Genomic DNA, 20,435 nt, shown 5'->3' with positions numbered 1-20,435 from the left:
TCGGTGGGAGAGCTTCTCCCATTGACATAGCTACCACCTCTTGGGGAGATGGAGTATCTATGCCAACGGGAGAAGCCCTCCTATTGGCGTAGGTAGCATCTTCACTAAGTAGATTCATAGATATTAAGTCAGAAGGGACCATTATGATCTAGTCTGACCTCCTGCACAATGCAGGCCACAGAATCTCACCCACCCCCTCCTGCGATAAACCTCTCACCTATGTCTGAGCTATTGAAGTCCTCAAATCGTGGTTTAAAGACTTCAAGGACCAGAGAATCCTCCAGCAAGTGCCCCGTGCCCCATGCTACAGAGGAAGGCGAAAAACCTGCAAGGCCTCTTCCAATCTGCCCTGGAGGAAAATTCCTTCCCAACCACAAATATGGCGATCTGCAGTGCTGTAAGTGTAGACAAGCCCTTAGGGAAGCTCCGAGATGCTGCTTCCTGGTCCATGAAGGACATACGCCTTTGCTTGCAGCTCCAGAATGCTGCAATAGACATTAGACATCATTCTGCTTCCATGCCAAGGAAATACCAATGATTGCTCATGGGTTTTTGCCTGGATGCTTACAACAATTAAAATGCACAATAGAATAAAACCCACAGTATAACACAAATGGCCCATATGCTACCAGGTAGTTCTTAAGGTCTGATACCACGGGTGGTGTTGCTTGCCCCAGTCCCGAGGTGGGTGCATTTCAGTTTAACAACAACAAGGCTGGAAAATGTTGGCCCAGGATCCTGGGGCAGACTGCTGTCCTCATGAAAGGGGATCTTTACGATTCACAGCAGACAAAACCTTGCTTTTGAGACGATGTGCAAAAAGACTCCTGTGTGCCAGACTGCTTGGAATGTGCTTTATCTGCCTCAGAAACAGGAAGGGCTGAGAGCTCCTTCGCGGGTGTGGTGGCCTGCGGTTCCCAGAAGCATGCTAAGGCCTCACAGCCAGCCTCTCTGGATAGACCTTTCTGTTCCCAATGAGAGGGTTCGTACATCTGCAATAGATTGGTGCAGTCTGCTCGGCTCTTTCGGAGCTGGATTTCATGTTGGTTCAGCCATAACCGTCTAACCACACTGCATGTTGCGGAGCATGTTAAGAGGAACCATATCCATGTTCTAACTACGAGGGTCAGGTAAGCAGGCAGGCTGTGTCCGCCAAGCATCAGAGCCAGCTAATCTTCCCACCTCAATGAAACCGCTTAACTGGCTCAAGCCCCAGGTCCTCTCTCATTGCAAGTGCAGTGACTGTTAAATCACTGTTAATATTGCTTCATTTATAAAGCAGCCCTTTCCCTAGGCTCTTGGGGCACTGTACAATAATTCCATAGTAACCTCATTATTAAACCACAACAAAACACCACTTCTTGACTAAAACTACAGACAGAAGAAAGAACAAAGATGGAGGGGTCACACATAGGAGGAGGAAGAAAGAAGAGGCTCTAACTATGGTGAAACAATTATTATTAAATGTCTTGTGAAAACAAGACTTCCACAATTGATAAGGCACCATTTCTAAATTGTTTAACCAAAAGGTGGCAGCACTCCACCCACCGTCAATTTGTTCCTACCTGATGGTGATTCTGTTTCCCAATGCATCACAGAGAAAGGGGCCAGTCGCCTGCAGGTATCACAAATAGAGCCAGGCAAACGCCTCAAAATCATCATCATGAACATTCACCTCGTTCAATTCGCTGAATTCACTCACCTTGTTCATGCCTGTAAAGAAGTGGCCTCTATCCAGGTGCCCCCCTCATGGCCCCAGGGAAGCACTGCAAGTGGCCCGTTGTCTCAGTCTCCATCTTGGGTGGCCCACAAGACTCCACTTCAGGCTCTTACTTAGACAATACCCCTCCTGGGGGGCAGTTTATTACAGACACCTTGTGCAAAGAGTCTGCAACAAGAGTCCCAAAACATAGTCCATATGCCCCAGGGCATATAATCCTTCTTCTCACCAGACCTCAGTGTTTCCATTACAGCTGAACTCTTCTCCATCCTCTTCCATGACAACCACCCCAGCCTCTCTTTTTGGGGTGCAATCCCACTCTTCCCAGCAGGGACTCCTACAGCCTCTCTCCTAGGAACATCACTCACTCTCCTGCCCTCTCACTGTTCCCCAGGGTCCACTCTGCAGCAGGGAGATATCAGTGGGTAAACCCCTCCACGGCATCCCCTCCCTTCAGCACTCTCAAGCCCTTTGCTCCAGCTCTCTGGCTTAGAGCCAGCACACATCGCCCTTTGCCTTTGCTTTTTCTGCCTGCAGCCTCCTAGCCCTGATTTAGGGACACCAACCAGCAAATCCCTCTCTCTGCTCTACCACCTTTAACATTCTTCCAGGAGCCACCTTCCACCTCAGTCAACTCTTAATTCATGCTTGACGCCTGACTGACTTTTTATAGTCCCCAGGGCTGCCCCACCCCCTCAGCTGGTCCAATTGGGAGCACCTGGACAGGAATGAGAGTGCCGAACCCAGTTTCATTTAGTGGGCCAGCTAGCCTGTTACAGTGCCCCTTTTGCATTTGTATTCTGAGAACAAGTTTACAAGCAAGAACAATGCATTTTAAGCCATTAATACTGAACATTTGCAGAAAGTGAATTTTGAACTCATAGACCTGAGAATGAGAATGACAGTCTAACCAATCAGGGAACAGAAACAGTAACATGTGACCTGCTGTAAGTGTCCGTTCAAAATGAAACACAGTTTTGAATACTCACAATGAATTGTTCAGTAAGAATCAAAAAGCAAAAAATTGTTTGAAGAAATTATTTGGGGAATGATTTTGAATGACCAGTACAGGTCAGGAAGTCAGAATCTGCCACAGAGGCCATTCATTAGCAGAAAGGCCAGATGTGTCATATAAAATTCAAAAAATGAAACTTTTTACCACTGCCTGAATGTGTTTGGTTTTTCATTTCTAGTTTTTGTAGAGAAACTGAAAAATTTTGACAAAAATGAAAATGTTCAAAGAAAATTTCTGTTTTAGTCAAAAGGCCATTTTCAGCAATAAGATTTTTCTAGGAAAAAATTAAGCAAATAAAGAGAAGCGCCCTATTCTTATTTGCTATGGAGGTCCATTGGGCACCTGTCTTTTATTTAACACTTGGGTCACAGCCTCACTGGTGGAAATCGGTATACCTCTGTTGAAATCAGTGGAGCTATGCTGTTTTATATTAGCTGAGGATCTGGCCTTTGGACTTTAACTCTCAATCCAGTAGGTTTGGGCAGGATCACATCCTTTCCAGAACACAATGAAGTGGGCTAGAGACATTCAACTAGACAGCAACACACCCAGCACAACAGAGAGTCCTGCTATAGATGCTGGAATACCGGACTCATGTCAATCCTGTTTGCACTACACTGTGATTGTGCCATGTTTTTCATGTTTTTCATCTACTTGCTTGATATGTCACGAGGTTTAAAATAAACAGTAAAAAAGAAATTGAAAAGCCACTCGAAATCATTAAACCCACAAAAAACTCATGGCTTACCTCATTCCTCCTGCCATGACGATCAGCACTGAACACAACACCATGGGTAGCTGGGAAGTCTGCAAAGTGGGAATCACTGATCCAGGTCAGGGCTGAGACCTGGAGGAAAATGTTTAAAGAACAAGTAATTTACAAATACACTGAATGCCCCCTATGCCTTCTCCTCCTCCCCTATTATTCCTATTACTGAAGTCCTCTGCGGCCCCAATGAGATCAGAGCCCCACTGTGCCAGGCACAAGGTTAACCAGGTTATTTAGGAGCATTCTGCATGCTGCATACTAGTTGTAGCTAGTCATTTATCCAACATATTAAGCCCTGTTTTGCTGTTGGTAAATTATATACTGTGATGGGATGTCTACCCCAAAGGGGTGCTGGAACAATCTGTACTGTCAGAGCCATTGAACCAAATGGTAGGCCCTGTATATAATGGAAACTACTTCAAGCCAGGGGGTGCAGTAGCACCCCCCCCCCCGCACCCTTAGTTCCAGCACCTATGTTACCCCACATAGGTGGTGAAAGGGTTAATGTGGGCCTGAGAGACCAATTAACCCACCTGGTGGCAGGGGTGGGGAAGGGTGCTTAATTAAAGATGAAGCCCACCTGGGAAGGAGCTGGGTGGTGCTGTAATGAGAGGAATGTGGTGCAGGGAGAGAGGAAAGAACTTTACAGTCCCCTCTCTTGGTACTAAAGATTAAACAGACACAGAGAGGAGAGGGAAAGAGAAAAGCTGCTGCAGGATGAGGAGGAAGCTGTGCGGGATACCTGGAAGATACAAGATTGGGGTGAACCCCTGTGGCTGACCCTGATACAAGGGCAGGAACGAGATCTCTAGGGAAAAGCTCTGAGAAGGGTTGCTCGCTAAAGGAGCCACAAAACGGTCTGGAGAAAGGTAGTGTCAAGGGGTCTGACAGAACAGACCTTGCCTGCTTATTCTATGGTCCCTGGACTGGAACCCAGAGTAGTGGATGGGCCTGGGCTCCCCTGCTAGCACTGGGAAAGTGGCATGAAGGCCCCCCTGACATAAGGATGAGATAAAGCCCTGGGAGAAGAGTGTAAGGACCATAGGACTAAGAGGTGAGGCCAAGGACAAGGTGTTGGACTTGCTGTTACCCTGGAAGGGGTGGAACTAAAACCTGACCAGTTAGAGAGCTGAGTTGTAAGAAGAGAGACCATCACAGAATGAGTGTCACCGATGACAGGGGGCACTAGAGAGGAAACAGCTACCAGCTTGGCCTCAAGGGAGCATGCCAGTGGTGAGTCCGTTCTTCTATATGCATGAAGAGACAGGTGTTATAATGGGGTATTATAATATTGACTGCTGTAGGGCAAGGATTTCACCTTTCACACTTTTTATGAATTTGTTCTGTATTCAGAAGTGTTCAAACGCTCTAGATAAACAGCTCTGAGCCTAGGATTTGTCAGCAGCTTATTCCCTTTGGCTATTAGCTATTCATCACCTGTGGGGTGCAATTGTTCGGGTTAATCATGTGGTACCGTGTTCTCCCTCCCAGACTGGCTGCCTGAAAAGTTACTAAAATGAGGGAAATCAATGAGATGCTCGAATGTTTCTGATGCGAAACTTCATGCATATGGATGCATGAGTATTTAGAAGTCTTCCTTGTCATTTCCATTAACACTGGTTTGCTTCCTTGGCTATGAATTCTCTTGTGAGCAAAAAAGCAACATTTGCACAAAGGTTGATGGGGAAACAAATAGAGAAGATCAGAAATACCATCCAAGTGAGTTTGTGGTTTTGAGCAGAACATACCTGTTTGCCCATCTTTATTCAAGCACATGTTTTTAGAAGTCTTTTTTTTTTTAACCTAATACATTTACTGGGGTTACCTTTTAGGCTAGCAGCACGAACAGCAAATCAGCCTGACTGCATTAGGCATATTACATCTCCGTTTTAGCACAGAAATAACATGCTGTGCTGACAGCTCAAGCAAAGTATGTCAGTCACAGACAGTTTTACTTCCAAGACACTGCAGTGACCCTTATCAAAAGCATGGAAGCCAGGGCCTGATGGCTGCTCAGAGCATATGGCTGGTGAGGGACTCATGCTAGCACTTTAGCAACAGCTTATGATATACTGCAAAACATCTGCCCTATTCCCTGTCCCTGTAAGACCACGACCCAGCCACTTGGAGTCAAATAACACTTCTCAGGCACCTAATGCACTATCAGAGGCTGCTGAGAAATCAGTTGGCAAAACGATCTTACATTGTAAGATTATGTGGCTACTCTTGTGCTTGCACTGTAACAAGGCTAAAAATAAAGCTTAGCAGGGAAGAAAGGAAAGTGGTTTTAAGGAACCAAAGTGCTAGATTGTCAGCACTTCTAAGCAGGGACCTGAGCCAGGCATAGTTATGAGACTCAGTAATAATACATATGTCAGGATTCCTTCCCCACTCTGGGGTATAGATGTGGGGACCTGCATGCAAGACCCCCTAAGCTTATTTTTACCAGCTTAGGTTAAAATTTTTCCCAAGGCACAAATTCTACCTTGTCCTTGAACAGTATGCTGCCACCATCAAGAGATTTAGACAAAGAATCAGGGAAAGGACCACTTGGAGTTCCTGTTCCCCCAAAATATCCCCCCCTAAGCCCTTATACCCCCTTTTCTGGGGAGGCTTGAGAATAATATCCTAACCAATTGGTTACAAAGTGAACACAGACCCAAATCCCTGGATCTTTGGACACTTTAAAAAAAAAAAAAGCAATCCGTTCTTAAAAGAAGAATTTTATTTAAAAAAAAGAGAAGGTAAAAATCCCCTCTGTAAAATCAGGTTGGAAGATAACTTTACAGTGTAACAAAAGATGCACAAAACACAGCGGAACCCCCTCTACCCTTAGTTTCAAAGTTACAACAAAACAGGGATAAACCTCCCTCCAGCAAAGGGAAAATTCACAAGTTGAGAAAACAAAGATAAACTAATCCGCCTTGCCTGGCTGTACTTACAATTTCTGTAATATGAGACACTGGTTCAGAATGGTTTGGGGGACGTGAATTGATGTTCGGTCCCTCTTAGTCTCAAGAGCGAAAGAACACAGAAACAAAGAACCCAAAACAAATCCTCCTTCTCCCACCCCCATTTGAAAGTATCTTTTGTTCTCATTGGTTCCTTTGGTCAGGTGCCAACCAGGTTATTTGAGCTTCTTAACCCCTTACAGGTAAGGAGGAATTTTAGGCTACTCTTATGGTTATGACAACACATCTTTCCATTTTGCCTTTCCCTCGGGAGAATCCCAAATCCCTGTACCAACTGTGGTCCAAGTTTTGACTTCACTTGGCTCCAGAGAACACTTAAGCACATGCTTACATTTATGCCTATGCAGAAAACAAACACATGCTTACTGTAAGTGCTTTCCTGAATAGGAATACTTTCCTGAATCGGGGCCTTTCTGCCATGTAATCCCCTATTCTCCAGCCATCAGGGAGGCAGCCAATGGCAACCCAACTCCACTCGGAGCTGTGCTACCAGGGGACAGGGAGGCAGCAAAGGAAGGTGAAAGCTCTGGGATTCATGAGGCTGAGGGAAGAGCTCTTGAGGGACGCTCAGGCTCATGTCCCCTGCCTGCTTCAGAGCCATCTAAGGTTCCAGAGGAAATTCCACAGCATAAACCTCATGGAGTTTCCTGGGCATTGATTCTCCCAAGTACATTTTGTATGTCCCAGAGTAGGTAACTTGTGCACTGAAGATGCCCAGTCCTGCTCTTGCTGTATGAATTTTTTTTGAACATGGGCAAAACAATGTATTTTCCCCACATTTCGTTCTCAGAAACAGCAAGACCATTTTAGGTGAATCTGTCAAACAAAACAAACGAACAAACGCATTCAGCCGGCGGTAGACTCCGAGCATGGAAAATTGCAGCCCAAATAGTTGAAGTCTGGAATATGTATAAGCAAGTGAAAAGAGTCTTAGCTATATCTACACGAGCAGTTCTGTTGGTAAAACTTTTGTCAGTCAGGGATGTGAAAAAAACCACACCCCTGACCGACATAACTTTCACCAACAAAAGCGCCTGTGTGGACAGCACTATGTTGGTGGGAGACGCTCAGACGCTCATAGCTGCTCATTGGGGGTTATAGGATTCATCCAGGATTCATGCACTTGGCAACATTCAGGGCACACCCGGAGTGTTGTGTAGGAGCAGTGTACACACGGCTCCTCTCAAGGGCATGAACCTTGGAAACTCGCCCAGATGACATGAACCGTGGAAAGCCTCCCAGGACTGGGCTCAAGGCCCGAGAGCAAGGAATGCGGTAGATAGAAATTGGTAAATAAGAATATTAAACAAAGCCAGTGTATTCCTTTTATCTGTTGGAGTATGTACTGCGCAGAAGGAGGGAGAGAAATAAGAGAGGGTGGAAAGCTGACAGGCAGACCAGCCTGTCGGCAGACCAGCCTGCTTGCTTGCTTAAAGCCTTGTTCTGTCTTGTATTTGAACCGCAACAGGGGGTGGTTTAATTATGCTGACAGGAGAGCTCTCTCCCATCAACATGAAGTGGATACACAGGAGTCCTTACAGCTGTGCCACTGTAAGGTCTGTAGTGTAGACATAGCCTTAGAATGTGTTAGGTAACCTTAACTCTAGGCATTGTTACCACAATGGAAACAAATCAAGAATAAATTGTATAATTCCCCAAATGATGTCTAGCGGTTTAACCTCTGGATTAAGCATGTTACTGGATTAAAAAATGTAAAGGTGACTAGAAGATATCAGGACCTCAGACGCCTGCTATAAAAATCATTTCAGAGTCCGGCGTGGAGGGAGATCCTATCGCTTAAGTAAGCTTCTCCATTTTATTTTTTTAAGTCTTTTTGTAGTGCTCCCTAAGGAATCTGTGCTGCTTGTAAGAGGCAGTCTGGTTCAGTGCACAGGGCACTGGCCTGGGAGTCAGCTTCTATTCCCTGCTCAGCTACCAATCTACTGCATGTCCTTGGGAGGGTCGCTTCCCCTGTGTAACGTGCCAGGGTTCCCTCACCCTGCACTACCTTGCTGCAAACAGCCCTCATGCACTCCAGTGGCCAGTTCAACACCCTGTGCTCCTTCCCCACGGCATAAGCCTTTTACCATCTCCCTGGACAGCAGAGGTGGGAGAGGGGGAGGAAGGGGAGAGAGAGAGAAAGAGCAAGTGAGCACACTCACCTACCTGCATCCTAGGCTTCTCTTTACCCATCCTGTCTCTTCCTGTCTGGCTTTTTTTACTGTCCTCAACAGACAAGCTGAATCACCTTGTTAACTGGTTAATCACCTGGTGCTTAATCAATTATTTTATCAATTTGGCCCATGTGGGGATGCTTACAAAGCCCAGAGAAGTGAGAGTACCTCCCATCCTTTGTCCTTCTTGGCTAGTTAATCTGTAAGCTCTTTGGAGCAGAGGCGTTTACTATGTGTCTATGCAGTGCCTAGCACAGTGGGTCTCTTGTGAAAGAGTGGGGAGAGGGAAATTCACGGCTGAAGGGGATGCTCAGGATTTGCTTCCTGTGGGTGTAAAGGAAATAGTGTTCCCCTCTCAGGCCATCTCTGGATTCTGTAGGAAAATGAGAGAGGGGCTAAACCTTTCCAACTTGAACATGTAATAGTGCTCCAAGAGGGGCACAGCTAAGTAGTGTCAGTACTTGCAACTATACCTGCAGGCTCACTGATTTCACAAACTAAAAATGGATGGGACACCTCCAAGGAAAATCCTGGGTCTACAGGAAGTTGTGCTGGCAATGTAATTGGTGACTCTGGTTCCCCAGCAAGATGTTAGGAGGCACCCTGGGAGCACCCTCCTTTTGGATGAAATATTAAACTGTGATCCCATCCACCTGTGGTTATTAAAGATCCAATGAGACGTTTCCTAAAGGCCTTCTGCCAAATTTCAGTCTGAGCCATTATGCTCTGACCACCCAAATTCCACTGGTTCAACTAGACAGTATGTACTCATCTCTTCCTGTCTTAACATGTTGTGTAATGTCACTGTGAGCTGTTAAACAGCTGTTCCAATCTACCCCAGCAGTGGCTGCATGGTGAAGTGTTGTATATATGTATAGTGTGCAAAGCATTAGGGGAAGAAAGGCACTATATAGATGTAAGCTATTATTTCTTGTTAAACTGAGTAGCTAACACTTACACTGCACTCCTCAGACTTTGAATTAGACTTCCGAGCACTATGTGAGCACAATCTGCAATAAAGAATTTTTCTGGTAAATCTGAATTGCCCGTGGACCAAGATTTTCACTCGTTTGTTGGCAGTTCACAATAGTTTGATGAACGCATTGTGCAAACGAATTGGAGACTTGCAATTCAACAACACTGCTGTGTGATTGGTCTTCTAAGTCACATGGTATTGATTCTGTTCCCTGTTTGGATAAACTTCTGACTCACCAACCCACAGAGTTTTCAAGATGGCTGCGCTCACTCACCCAGTGCAAATATTTGCATGAGTATTCCTGACACTTTTGATTTCCACCAACATTATGAATAAAAACTCAGTTGGACAAATGATTGCAAAAAGTGAATGAAAGAGGCTCTGAATCCCAGCTCGAGGAACACAGGGAGTTCATTCAAAAGAATATTCAGGCATACATGTTCGCCTTAGTCCCCCAATTCTAGCATTTACAAATGAAATTCAGCCAAGAACAATTTTTCATGCAGGGAAGGACTACAAGCAAAACCACTCGTTGGCCCTGGACCACAATGGACAAGGGGGGTCACAAATTCTGTGAGAAATTAAACTCTAAAATCCAGGTGAAAATGTAATGCATTTATTGGGGAACTGGAAAGCTTGTTACAAGCTAAAACCAAAGCTGTGCAGTCTGCCAGTTCCCCTGCAACAGCACTAACAATAGGTCAGCAAAGGCAAAAATAACTTTAAAATGTTTTGTTTTGCAATTCTTCAGGCCCCCAGGGATTCTGTCACTGAGCTGAGCTCTTGAACTTTTCAAGGCTTTTTGGCTCACCTTTAACTGCCACAGACAAGTGCCCCCACAAAGGGCTCCATCCTCCCTTTAGGAGAGATTTCCTTGCATGTTCCCAGTAGTTTGGGAGACCAGGGCAGCAGAAAGCTCTATACAACTTTGCCTGTAACACACTGGGAGGAGACAAGGAGCTGTGAAAGACTAAGGGCTTGTCTACATTAGAGCTTACTTTGGTATAATTTACATTGATCAGGGGGTGAATAAACCATACCCCTGAGTGGCATAAGTTACACTGACTTAAGTGCTGGAGTGGACAGTGCTATGTTGATGGGAGAGCGTCTTCTGCCGACATAGCTACCGCATTTCACGGAGGTGGAGTTATTATACCAACGGGAGAGCTCTCTCCTGCCGACATAGAGCATCTTCACCCGATGCAGCGCTGCCGTGCTTCTAGTGTAGACTAGGCCTAAAGCCTGCATTTGCACTCCTCTTTGAGCAAGCTCCTCTGTGCACTTCCCTATTTACCCCCATGGCACGCTGGTAGTTCTGTTGTTTCTTAGCTGTCTGGAGAAACTGGAGTTGCTAAACTGGAATTCCACTGTACAGATTCGGTGCAAGAGCTGGGCAACTACTTCAAAGAGACATTTCACCAAATGTCTGCTCAAATAAAAGTTGGGTTCACGTGGGCTGTTTTTGCTCCCCCTTTTTTGGCTTTGGAGGGAAGAACAGGTGGGAATTAATTAATTTTAAGCAAATAGTGGCAGGCAACAAATGTTGAACACACAGCCTTTAGCGTTTGCACTGGAAATACCTGACTCTAAGAAACACCTATCCAGTCATGGAACAGAAACAGTAGCACATGACTCTATGCATCCGATCAAAACTTCCCTCTACTCAGCTCGAATTTTGAATCCTCACAGTATCCACGAGCCAAGAATTATCCACCGAGATTATTCACCCAATACTTTGAAAAAATGAAGGCGTGTGAGGAACAGCATAGCCTGCACATGGCTGCTTCACCACCAGAAAGAGGCCAAGGGCAGGGTCACAGGTGTGGTGTGCCTGCTTCTCACTGCTATGCCAACATCACTGGCAACAGGTGGTGCAATCCACCATAGGGGGCTCCCAATGTGGCCAAAATCCATCATAGAGACTTCTATGCCTCCCTCTTGCCCTGTAGTCAGTGTAAGGGAGCATGACTCACATGCCTTATTCAGTCACTCCTCAACTGCCATTTCAGTCCTAGGAGGACACCTCCTCCTCCTCCCAGGGGCTCTGTGCCTCAGTAGGTGAATAGTAGCTCCACTGTATCACCTGTATCTTAGCTGCCAGCCCACATGTCCTGGTCAAACAGGATCCGGCCTCTCTATCATGGGGCTGTAGCCAGGCAGTGGGGCCGCAATCAGGAAAGAGAGACAGACAAAGGTAAAGACTTTCCCCAGGTGAACCCCCCCAAAGTATGCATTTATCACCCAGAAGCCTCACACATTTGAAAAGTTTAGCTAGTGAGCAGGGCCATCCTTTAGAAATGCCATCCCAGGGCTCAGGCCACTGCTGGTATTGTTTAAAGTTGGGGGGAGAGCAGGTGCGTGCAGGGACAAAATCAGGAAAGCCAAGGCAAAGAATGAGTTACAGCTGGCAAGGAATGTTAGAGGCAACAAGGAGGGGTTCCTCAAATAGGTCAGACAAAAAAGAAAGATCAGGGAGGGTGTGGGTTTGCTGCTCAGTGGAGAAGGTGAGCTGGTAATGGAAGATGATAGGAAGGCAATGCTGCTCAATGCCTACTTTGCTTCAGTCTTCTCACAAAATATAACGTGTGACTGGACAACTAGTGAAGTTACCTCAGACAATAAAGGGGAAGAGATGCCGATTAGGATAAGTAAAGAACACCTCAGAGATCTTCTAACCAATTTGAATGAATTCAAATCAGCAGGCACGGATGCTATTCACCCCAGGGTACTGAAGGAATTAGCCAAAGAAATCTTAGAGCCTCTGACAATAATAATTGCTAACTCATGGATTACAGAGAGGTCCCAGAAGACTGGAGAAGAGTTAACGTAGTGCCATCTTTAAAAGGGGGGGAGGAGGAGGAGGAGGAGAAGCCAGGGAACTATAGACCAGTCAGGCTGACCTGGGAAGCTACTAGAGAAATATATGAAACATTCAGTTTGTGACTACCTGGAGGATGAAGGGGTGATCACTAGCAGCCAGCATGGATTTACTAAGAACAAATCATGCCAAACCATCTTGATTTCCTTCTTTGACAGGTTTCAGAATAGCAGCCGTGTTAGTCTGTATTTGCAAAAAGAAAAGGAGTACTTGTGGCACCTTAGAGACTAACAAATTTATTTGAGCATAAGCTTTCGTGAGCTACAGCTCACTTCATCGGATGCATCTCTAAGGTGCCACAAATACTCCTTTTCTTCTCTGACAAGGTAACTGGTTTGACGAATAGGGGAAATGCAGTAGACATAATATACATGGACTTCAACAAGGTTTTTGAGAGAGTCCCACATGGCATTCTGACAAGTAAGCTGGAGAAATGCGGGCTCGGTGGAACGACCATTAAGTGGATGGAGAATTGGTTAAACAACCGCAGACAAAGAGTAACTAATGGAATGATGTTGGATTGGAGGGAGGTCTCAAATGGGGTTTTCCATAGAGCTCTGTTCTGGGTCTGGTGTCACTTAACATCTTTATTAATGACCTGGATATAGGAATAGAGAGCATCCTGATCAAATATGCAGATGACACAAAGCTGGAGGAGTGGGTTACCAACACTTTTGAGGACAGAGCTAAAATTCATAGGGAGCCTGATAAATTGGACAACAGGTTTATAGACAACAAAATGAAATTCAACAAAAACAAATGTTAAGTGCTACACTTAGGGAAGAAAAACACATCCACAAATACAGAATGGGGGCATAACTGGCTTGGCAGCAGCACAGATGAGAAGGATCTGGGAGTTGTGGTGGATCACAACCTCAATATTAGTCCGCAATGTGATGCTGTTGAAAAAAAAAAAGCAAATGAAAGTTGACGTTGCGTTAACAGAGGCATAGCCTGCAAGTCGCAGGAAGTGACAGTACTGCTCTACTCAGCGCTGGTTAGGCCTCAGCTGGAGAGCTGTGTCCAGCTTTGGTCACCAGTATATAGAAAGGAGGTATAGAAATGGATAGGATTCAGAGGTGAGTGACAAAGATGATCAAAGGGAAGGAATGCAAGTCATATAAGCAAAGGCTGAAGGAACTGGGTCTGTTTAGTTTGGAAAAGAGGAGATTAAGGGGAGATATGACAGCAGTCTTCAAATACTTGAAAAGCTGCCATAAAAAAGATGGGGAAAATTTGTTCTCTCTTGCCACAGAGGGCAGGACAAGATGCAATAGGTTCAAACTACAGCATAGCAGATTGAATCTCAGGAAAAGCCTCCTACCTGTAAGAACAGTTGTCAATGGAACAGATGCCTAGGGAGGTTGTGGAAGCTCCTTCACTGGAGGTTTTCAAAAGGAGGCTGGAGAGCATCTGTCTTGGCTGGTTTAAATAGAACAAGTCCTGCATCTCGGCCGGGGGTTAAAGTAGATGACCCTTGTGGGTCCCTTCTACCCCTGTGATTCTATGAAGGGAATTCCACATTTGCAGAAAAGCTGGATATGTTTCGCTGGCAGATGCCTTTTAGAAAACAAAAGGTGCTGAGAGGAAATGAACTGATGGGCACAATACAGGGGAGGATGTCAGCTGAGCATGGTAAGTGCAGCCTGCCATAGCATCAGATGTGTCAAAAGGTATAAGGCAAGACTACATTGTCTGAAAAGCCAACCCAGTTTAATGCAACCAGACCAGAGCCTTCACACAACTGCGCCTGTTCTCTTCCCCGCCCTACTCCCCAAAAAAACAGGGCTACACTTCCCTTTCCCCAGCCAGCCCCTCCCCAACCACACCCACTTGCCACCCAGCCAATGGGGAAAAGGAAATCCAATATATTATCATATGGTTCTGCTAGATCAACATGCACTGTCTCTCTCAAACGCACACACAGACTTAGTAAACATTTATCTGTATTGACTAATCATCACAACTTTCCTTTTATTTCCTATCGTTAAAGTTGACAGGACCTTTTCATAAGTATGTAGCATCACTTGCTGGTTTAAATTAGAGTAAATGGTGGATTCTCTGTAACCTTAAGTCTTTAAATCAGGATTTAAAGGTTAGGGGCCTACTACAGGACTGGGTGGGTGAGGTTCTGTGACCTGCGATGTGCAGGAGGTCAGACTAGATGATCACGATGGTCCCTTCTGGCCTTAGTCTATGAAAACTTTAAGAACTTCTGGGTTCTGTAGAATTTACTCTAAAAACCTACAGAACTTAATGGAGAATAACCACCTTTCTCTAGACTTTCTGAATTATCCGATTGAATGTTATAGCAAGGATTTCATTCTCTATTGAATTGTACTGGATGGTTCAAGAAGCATAAAGGAAGATTCTTATTCTCCATTAAATGCTACTGGATTTTTGAAAATGGTCCATTTCTTTCTTTTGTTTCCCATTCCTACATTGTGCTGTTCCCACCTCGGGCAGCATCTCTCCATTGCTGTTGCCTCAGCTACCTCATAAGCAATAGTCTACACAGTCACAATTTGCTATGGATGATTGTGCCTTTAAGGGCTGCGCTTCCCAGACAGTCTGGGTGGGGTGCTGTGAAGCTCTTGTTACACACAGACAGGTGGAACCAGACACACAATACAGCAGATCTCTTGCAAGCACCTTAAGCACGGCGTGATCACTGACCACCACAATCATCAAGGGGAGAAAAAAATCACACTTTTCTCCTCTTCTGTCTACCTGCTTCTGCAATGCTGCTGCTGCCTGGCCAGGCTGCTTGGCTTGTTAAAGTGTCATGCTGTTTTGTGTGGTACTTTATAACTAGCTGTCATTGTGTCCATTGAAATTAATGGAGTTACATTAGCAGATGCTGAATAAATATTAAGATATATGTAGCTAGACAATTTCCTGGCTCCACATCTTCTTCTGCTGAAAGATTGGAATAATTTGCTCACCTGAATATACCCTCAGTAAAGCAAGTGGTGAGGTACATTAGCCACAGGACATCAGAAAGGGCCTGAGCATCTCCACAGGTGGCACTCACTCCAGATCTCATGATCTAAGCAACTCTAGAGTTGGTCTGGATGGTTACTCAGAAGAGAAAACCTTGGTGTTGCAAGATGTGGCATTGGTGAGTCAGTAGGGGGTGCTCTTCTCTCAGAATTAATACTGACCAATGCTCCAGCATAGTATTAGGATTCACAGTACTTCTAATGCTATTTTTCAGAGGAGACATAAAATTGAGGTCCTGTATGGTGGTGGTAATTAAAAATCCCATGACACTGTCAATGGAGATGTTAGCCTTGGGGTCCTGGCCAGATTTCGGTTTTGATAACTATATCTGGCCTACCCTAAATTCCCTCTGTAATTTCAAATGGCTGTAATAGTCTTGTTCATCTGTAGTCACCTCTTCAGTAGACTTGCTATCTGTGTTCCACTGTGGCGGTGGCCGCACTGATGAGTTGCGTGAACGCTGTATGTGTCATTTATAAGGTTTTGGTTTGTGATCTTTGGATCGGAGGTGCTATACTGATGTCAAGTATTATCAGTGTGATACAGCATAACATACATTCTGATGTGGGAGAATCCCACAGATCCCCAGTTGCATTTTTCAGCCTTCTCCTTTTGAGCAGCTGATCTGAGAAGTGGCTGCTGCTATAGCACTGAGTGTCACAGTTTAATGGTAACTGCACCTGTATTCCCCATCTGTTGTCCCTTAAGGGCACCTCCTGGTTTCTGGCCTCATCATCATCTCTCTTGGGCAGAGACCTGTGTCTCACTCCCTCCTGACCAAGGTTTATCCAGGATGTACAGTTCCTTGCCTACACTGTGATGTTTCCAGCAAGACAGACTGGCTAAATTGGCCAGTGTTTGCACTTTGCTTTCTCTACGAAGGCTATGTACAGTGTAATTGTCAGCAGTTACAAGTTACCACGCAACTCTTTCTAAGCAAGCACGTTTTATTCTTAAGGGGAAAGCATTACAGAGGAAACAAACTGGAAACTACAAGAGCCTACACACATGCTAAAAAGCTTACTAGAGATCAACTCCACCTTCCCAACTCCACCTTCAGGCTCTGGCAGGAGTCAGCCCTTCAAAACCCACAACTGGGTTTTCCCTGTGATTACAAGTTCATTTAGAAGAGAGCAGTTCACCTGTTTTTGTTTTATACAGCTCAGGCCTTTGACCTTCCGTCTCCAGGAACAGGTAATCAACAATCACCCTTTTCTCAGGGCGGGTGTTTTCAGAACCAGAGGTGGGGATTTGCAGGAACTCCACTTAACACTTATTGTCCCAAAAGTCTATTCTTGTCTGGCACATTTTTAATATGTCTTTGAACTTCCAGGTCTTACACCTGTCACAGCTGTCTCCCAGGGTTGTCTACAATCCCAATCCAAAATAATATGTAAACTTTGCATTTAATACAATACCCCAAAGATACTTAAACGTAATTCAGTAAAATGTCCCAAGGATATGCAGGAAATTATTGTATCTGTCATACTGAGATCTATGGATCTATAGGAGAATTCACCCTAAACTATTGATTTAATGGGAAATCAATAGGTTGAAAGTGGAAATATCAGTTTCTGCAGAGGGTGACATCCAATGGCATTTAAAACAGAGCAAATGGAATTGTTTCTATCCTACTGCACTGAATACTAACAGGAATTGATTTCACCTTCAGAGGCCAGCACTTTCTTTTTTTCTTTTTTTCCCCTGACTTTGGATGCTTTGCCCAATCCCCCTTTGAAACAAATGATGGGACAGAGGCAGCAGACTTTGTGTAAGATCAAACTGGTGATGTAAGGTTCATGTTTCTATTTAATGTGCGAATGGAAGAGTATGTACCAAAGAGTTTGGCGGACTTTGGAACGCAAAGAAACATTTGAGTTTACTTCACTCCAACACCCTAGAGAAGAAAGGAAAGAGAGGTTAGGGTGAAGGTTTAGGCAGTCCATCCTTGCAAAGTCTAGGCGCCTGATTCCCTTCTGTCTGAAACCAGTTTAACACCAGTCTAACTCCACTGACTTCATTGGAGTTATTCCCGATCTATGTTAGTGTGAGTGAGAGGAGAAGGAGCCCTCAGGAATGGGGAAAAAATTAACTTCATTTTCCACTCGTCTGAAACAGAAGTACATGGTGGTTTATGAGAGGATATTTATTTATACTTACAGATTAAGTCATTCATCCTACCTGAGTCATGAATGTTCCCTAATTTGAGGAGATATGTTTGTGACACTATTTCAGCTAGCACAGCTATCTGCCTTTTGAACCTGCCCTCTGGTTGGTCTGATGGACTCTGCGACTGTGGAAGACAAAAGGACATGTCAGTCTGTCTGGCTGCCACGTCTGTCTCCTATATCTGGTCAGTGAAGGCTCCCACCTCTTTGCAAATAACAGAACCATGAAGGAAGAAAACATGGGGACCCAGAGAGTGACAGGGAACTAATATGACCATGGTATCGCTGTTGACTGGACATAATAGCAGTGAGAGGCCTGATTAGATAACACTGTGATGACGTAGTCCTTGATTGGCCGAGCAATAGCCAGCATATTTTTAACGGAATTTAATGCTAGTTTATCAGGAACCATGGGTTTTGAAGCCTGGTCCACTGAGCACTTAGGAGCCAGTAAGGTGCAATGTGCCACCTAGTGACCTGCTACCAGAATTAGAAGCAGAAGTCCAACAGAGGACTCCAGCGCTGGGATCTGATTAATGGAATTCTAGGGTCCTGACTGACTCCCTGCTTCTATTTAAATCAAGCACAGGAGCAGGAAGCTGTCCATGAAACTGGGTTTTCCCTCCTTGGCACTGCTTCTCTTGCACTACCTGCTCCTACTGTCTGACTCTGATCTGGTAACCTGCCTTTGCCTGTCTCCTGACACCTGGCAGGCAGTTTGTCCTCTGGCACATCTCAGACTCTGATCTGCTGGCATCTGACTCCTGCTCTGACCACTGGGTCAGGCTGACCACATCCTGATCATGACTCAGACAAGCAGCTGCGAAGACTGGCGTTATAATGCCCTGTTCACCCATGGAGTAGTTATCACAGGGATGGTGGCAGAGAGAGCTTCCCTCACAGACTGTGCCACCAATGCGTCTGAGCCATTACCTGGAGATCCCATCTCTTGGGAGTGAGATGGGACCACTCAGCAGAGAGGTCCAGGGCTAGCAATACCACAAGAGGCCAGCTGTGTAGGTGGTGGCTTATATTTAAAGTTAAAGTGGCAAAAAATGGACTGAGAGCACCATTAAGGAATGTACTGTGGGGAATTTACAGCCACCAGTTCATTTCACTGAAGTCCCCAAACAGCCATCATGTGGCAATGCCCTTTAGCAAGTAGAGACTCAGTGAAGTCAGCCAATCGGAGTCTTTCCACTGACTACAACGGGCACTAAATTAGGCTCGTAAGACCTTATTTCTGTTGGGTGCATCCTGGGAGGTGTTGAGTAGCCTCACTGGTTTTGAGGGTCCGGAGCATCTCTCAGGAGGCACCTTGCAGAGCTGAACCTTTATTGATTTGAGCTGGATTTGACCCATGTCTCCTGACCCATGCAGTCATCCACCAGCTTCACACAGTGCAACAGAGTCTGCATTCCATTAACTTGACAGCTCTTGGCTTGGCTTGTTTGCAGCAGTTTATCCATTCCTCATTAATCCATTCCCTGAACTTTAGCAAAAGGGCTAAATTCAGCCCAGGTTTTACAGGGCGGCTTTTGCTGGCGCAGACCCTGGCTGAAGCCATCTGTGGTGGGTGTTGCAGGAGGGAGGAGATTTCTGCAGGGATTTTGCAACAGAAAGTTTTCATAACTTCTCCCCAGCCAAGGAGCCTTAGGGACCCAGCACAGTACCAGTTAGGTGGGTTCATGAGCAAGGTGTCTGGGGGAATGCACTGGTCTACTACAGTAGGCTCAGCTGGTGAGGCTCCTCTGAAGAACAGTCACCAGCTAAAGATGTCCTGCCACTCTGCCCAACAGTGGAAACCTCACTGAGGATGGATGGAGCAGTGGCAGAGAGACTACTGACCTCCCATGAGTGAGGGAACCTAACTGGCACAGGAAGCTGCTGTTTATTCCTCCTTTCACCAGCCTCAGTGAATATGGCCCAGAGTTCTGGGATGCAGCATCTATATCTGATTCATTGCTTTCGATTAATAGATTTGAAGGCCAAATTTGCTGCTCTTCAGAGGTTAATATGCGGCTCCTTGCATAGGTGCTGGCTCCGAGGCTGGAGGTACAGATGCTAACTTTCCAATATGCTGTGGGGTGCTCACTGCTCAATCCCCTGCTCTGCCCCAGGTTCTGCCACCACTCCACCCCTTCCCCCAAGGACCCTGGCCCTTCCCCCGAGCCTGCCATGGCCTCGCTCCTCCCCAGTCCCCACTAGAGCCTGCTGCGCACTGCAGAACAACTGATTGTGGTGGGCGGGAGGCGCAGGGAGGAAGGGGGAGGTGCTAATTGGCGGGGCTGCCAGTGGGCAGGAGGCATTGGAGGCTGGAGGGGGGTAGCGGTTGGGGGGCTGCTGATGTATTGCTGTGGCTCTTTGGCAATGTTCATTGGTAAATTCTGGCTCCTTCTCAGGCTCAGGTTGGCCACCCCTGGCCAAAAGGGACCATTATGGTCATCTAGTCTGACCTCCAGCAAGACTCAAGCCATAGAACTTGACCCATTGATTCCTGCATTAAGGCCAATGACTTGGGATTGAACTAGTGCATGGTTTAGAAGGATATCCACACTTGATATTCCCTCCCTCCTTGGAAACTTTTCCCAATGGTTTGTTGCCCTCATTCCTAAATTCTGAACCTTATTTCTAGTTGAACTTGTTTCATTTCAACTTCTAGATATTGGCTCTTATTATCCAGAGATTTTACAGAGTATTTTCTATTAAATTGTTTCATTGTAAGGCGGTTTCTGCAAAAACTAACCCTGTGGTTTTTGT

The 20,435-nt window shown here is 45.6% G+C and overlaps 1 protein-coding gene across 1 annotated transcript in view; it reads right to left on the bottom strand.

Annotated features, from left to right (window-relative positions):
* Positions 1-20,435, bottom strand: part of LOC311529426 (uncharacterized protein) — a gene marked incomplete at its 5' end in the record, with an annotated part of 245,124 nt that overhangs the window by 131,182 nt on the left and 93,507 nt on the right. The window contains 2 exons of the mRNA XM_084645401.1: positions 3,484-3,582; positions 6,447-6,511. Of these exons, the coding sequence (XP_084501527.1) occupies positions 3,484-3,582; positions 6,447-6,511 (164 nt within the window). The remainder of the gene's footprint in view (positions 1-3,483; positions 3,583-6,446; positions 6,512-20,435) is intronic.

Source organism: Lepidochelys olivacea (genome assembly GCF_965140295.1).
Source record: "Lepidochelys olivacea isolate rLepOli2 genome assembly, chromosome: 13".
NCBI lineage: Eukaryota > Metazoa > Chordata > Testudines > Cheloniidae > Lepidochelys > Lepidochelys olivacea.
Note: the sequence above shows the minus strand (reverse complement) of the source record. Positions and strands in the feature narration are given on the sequence as shown.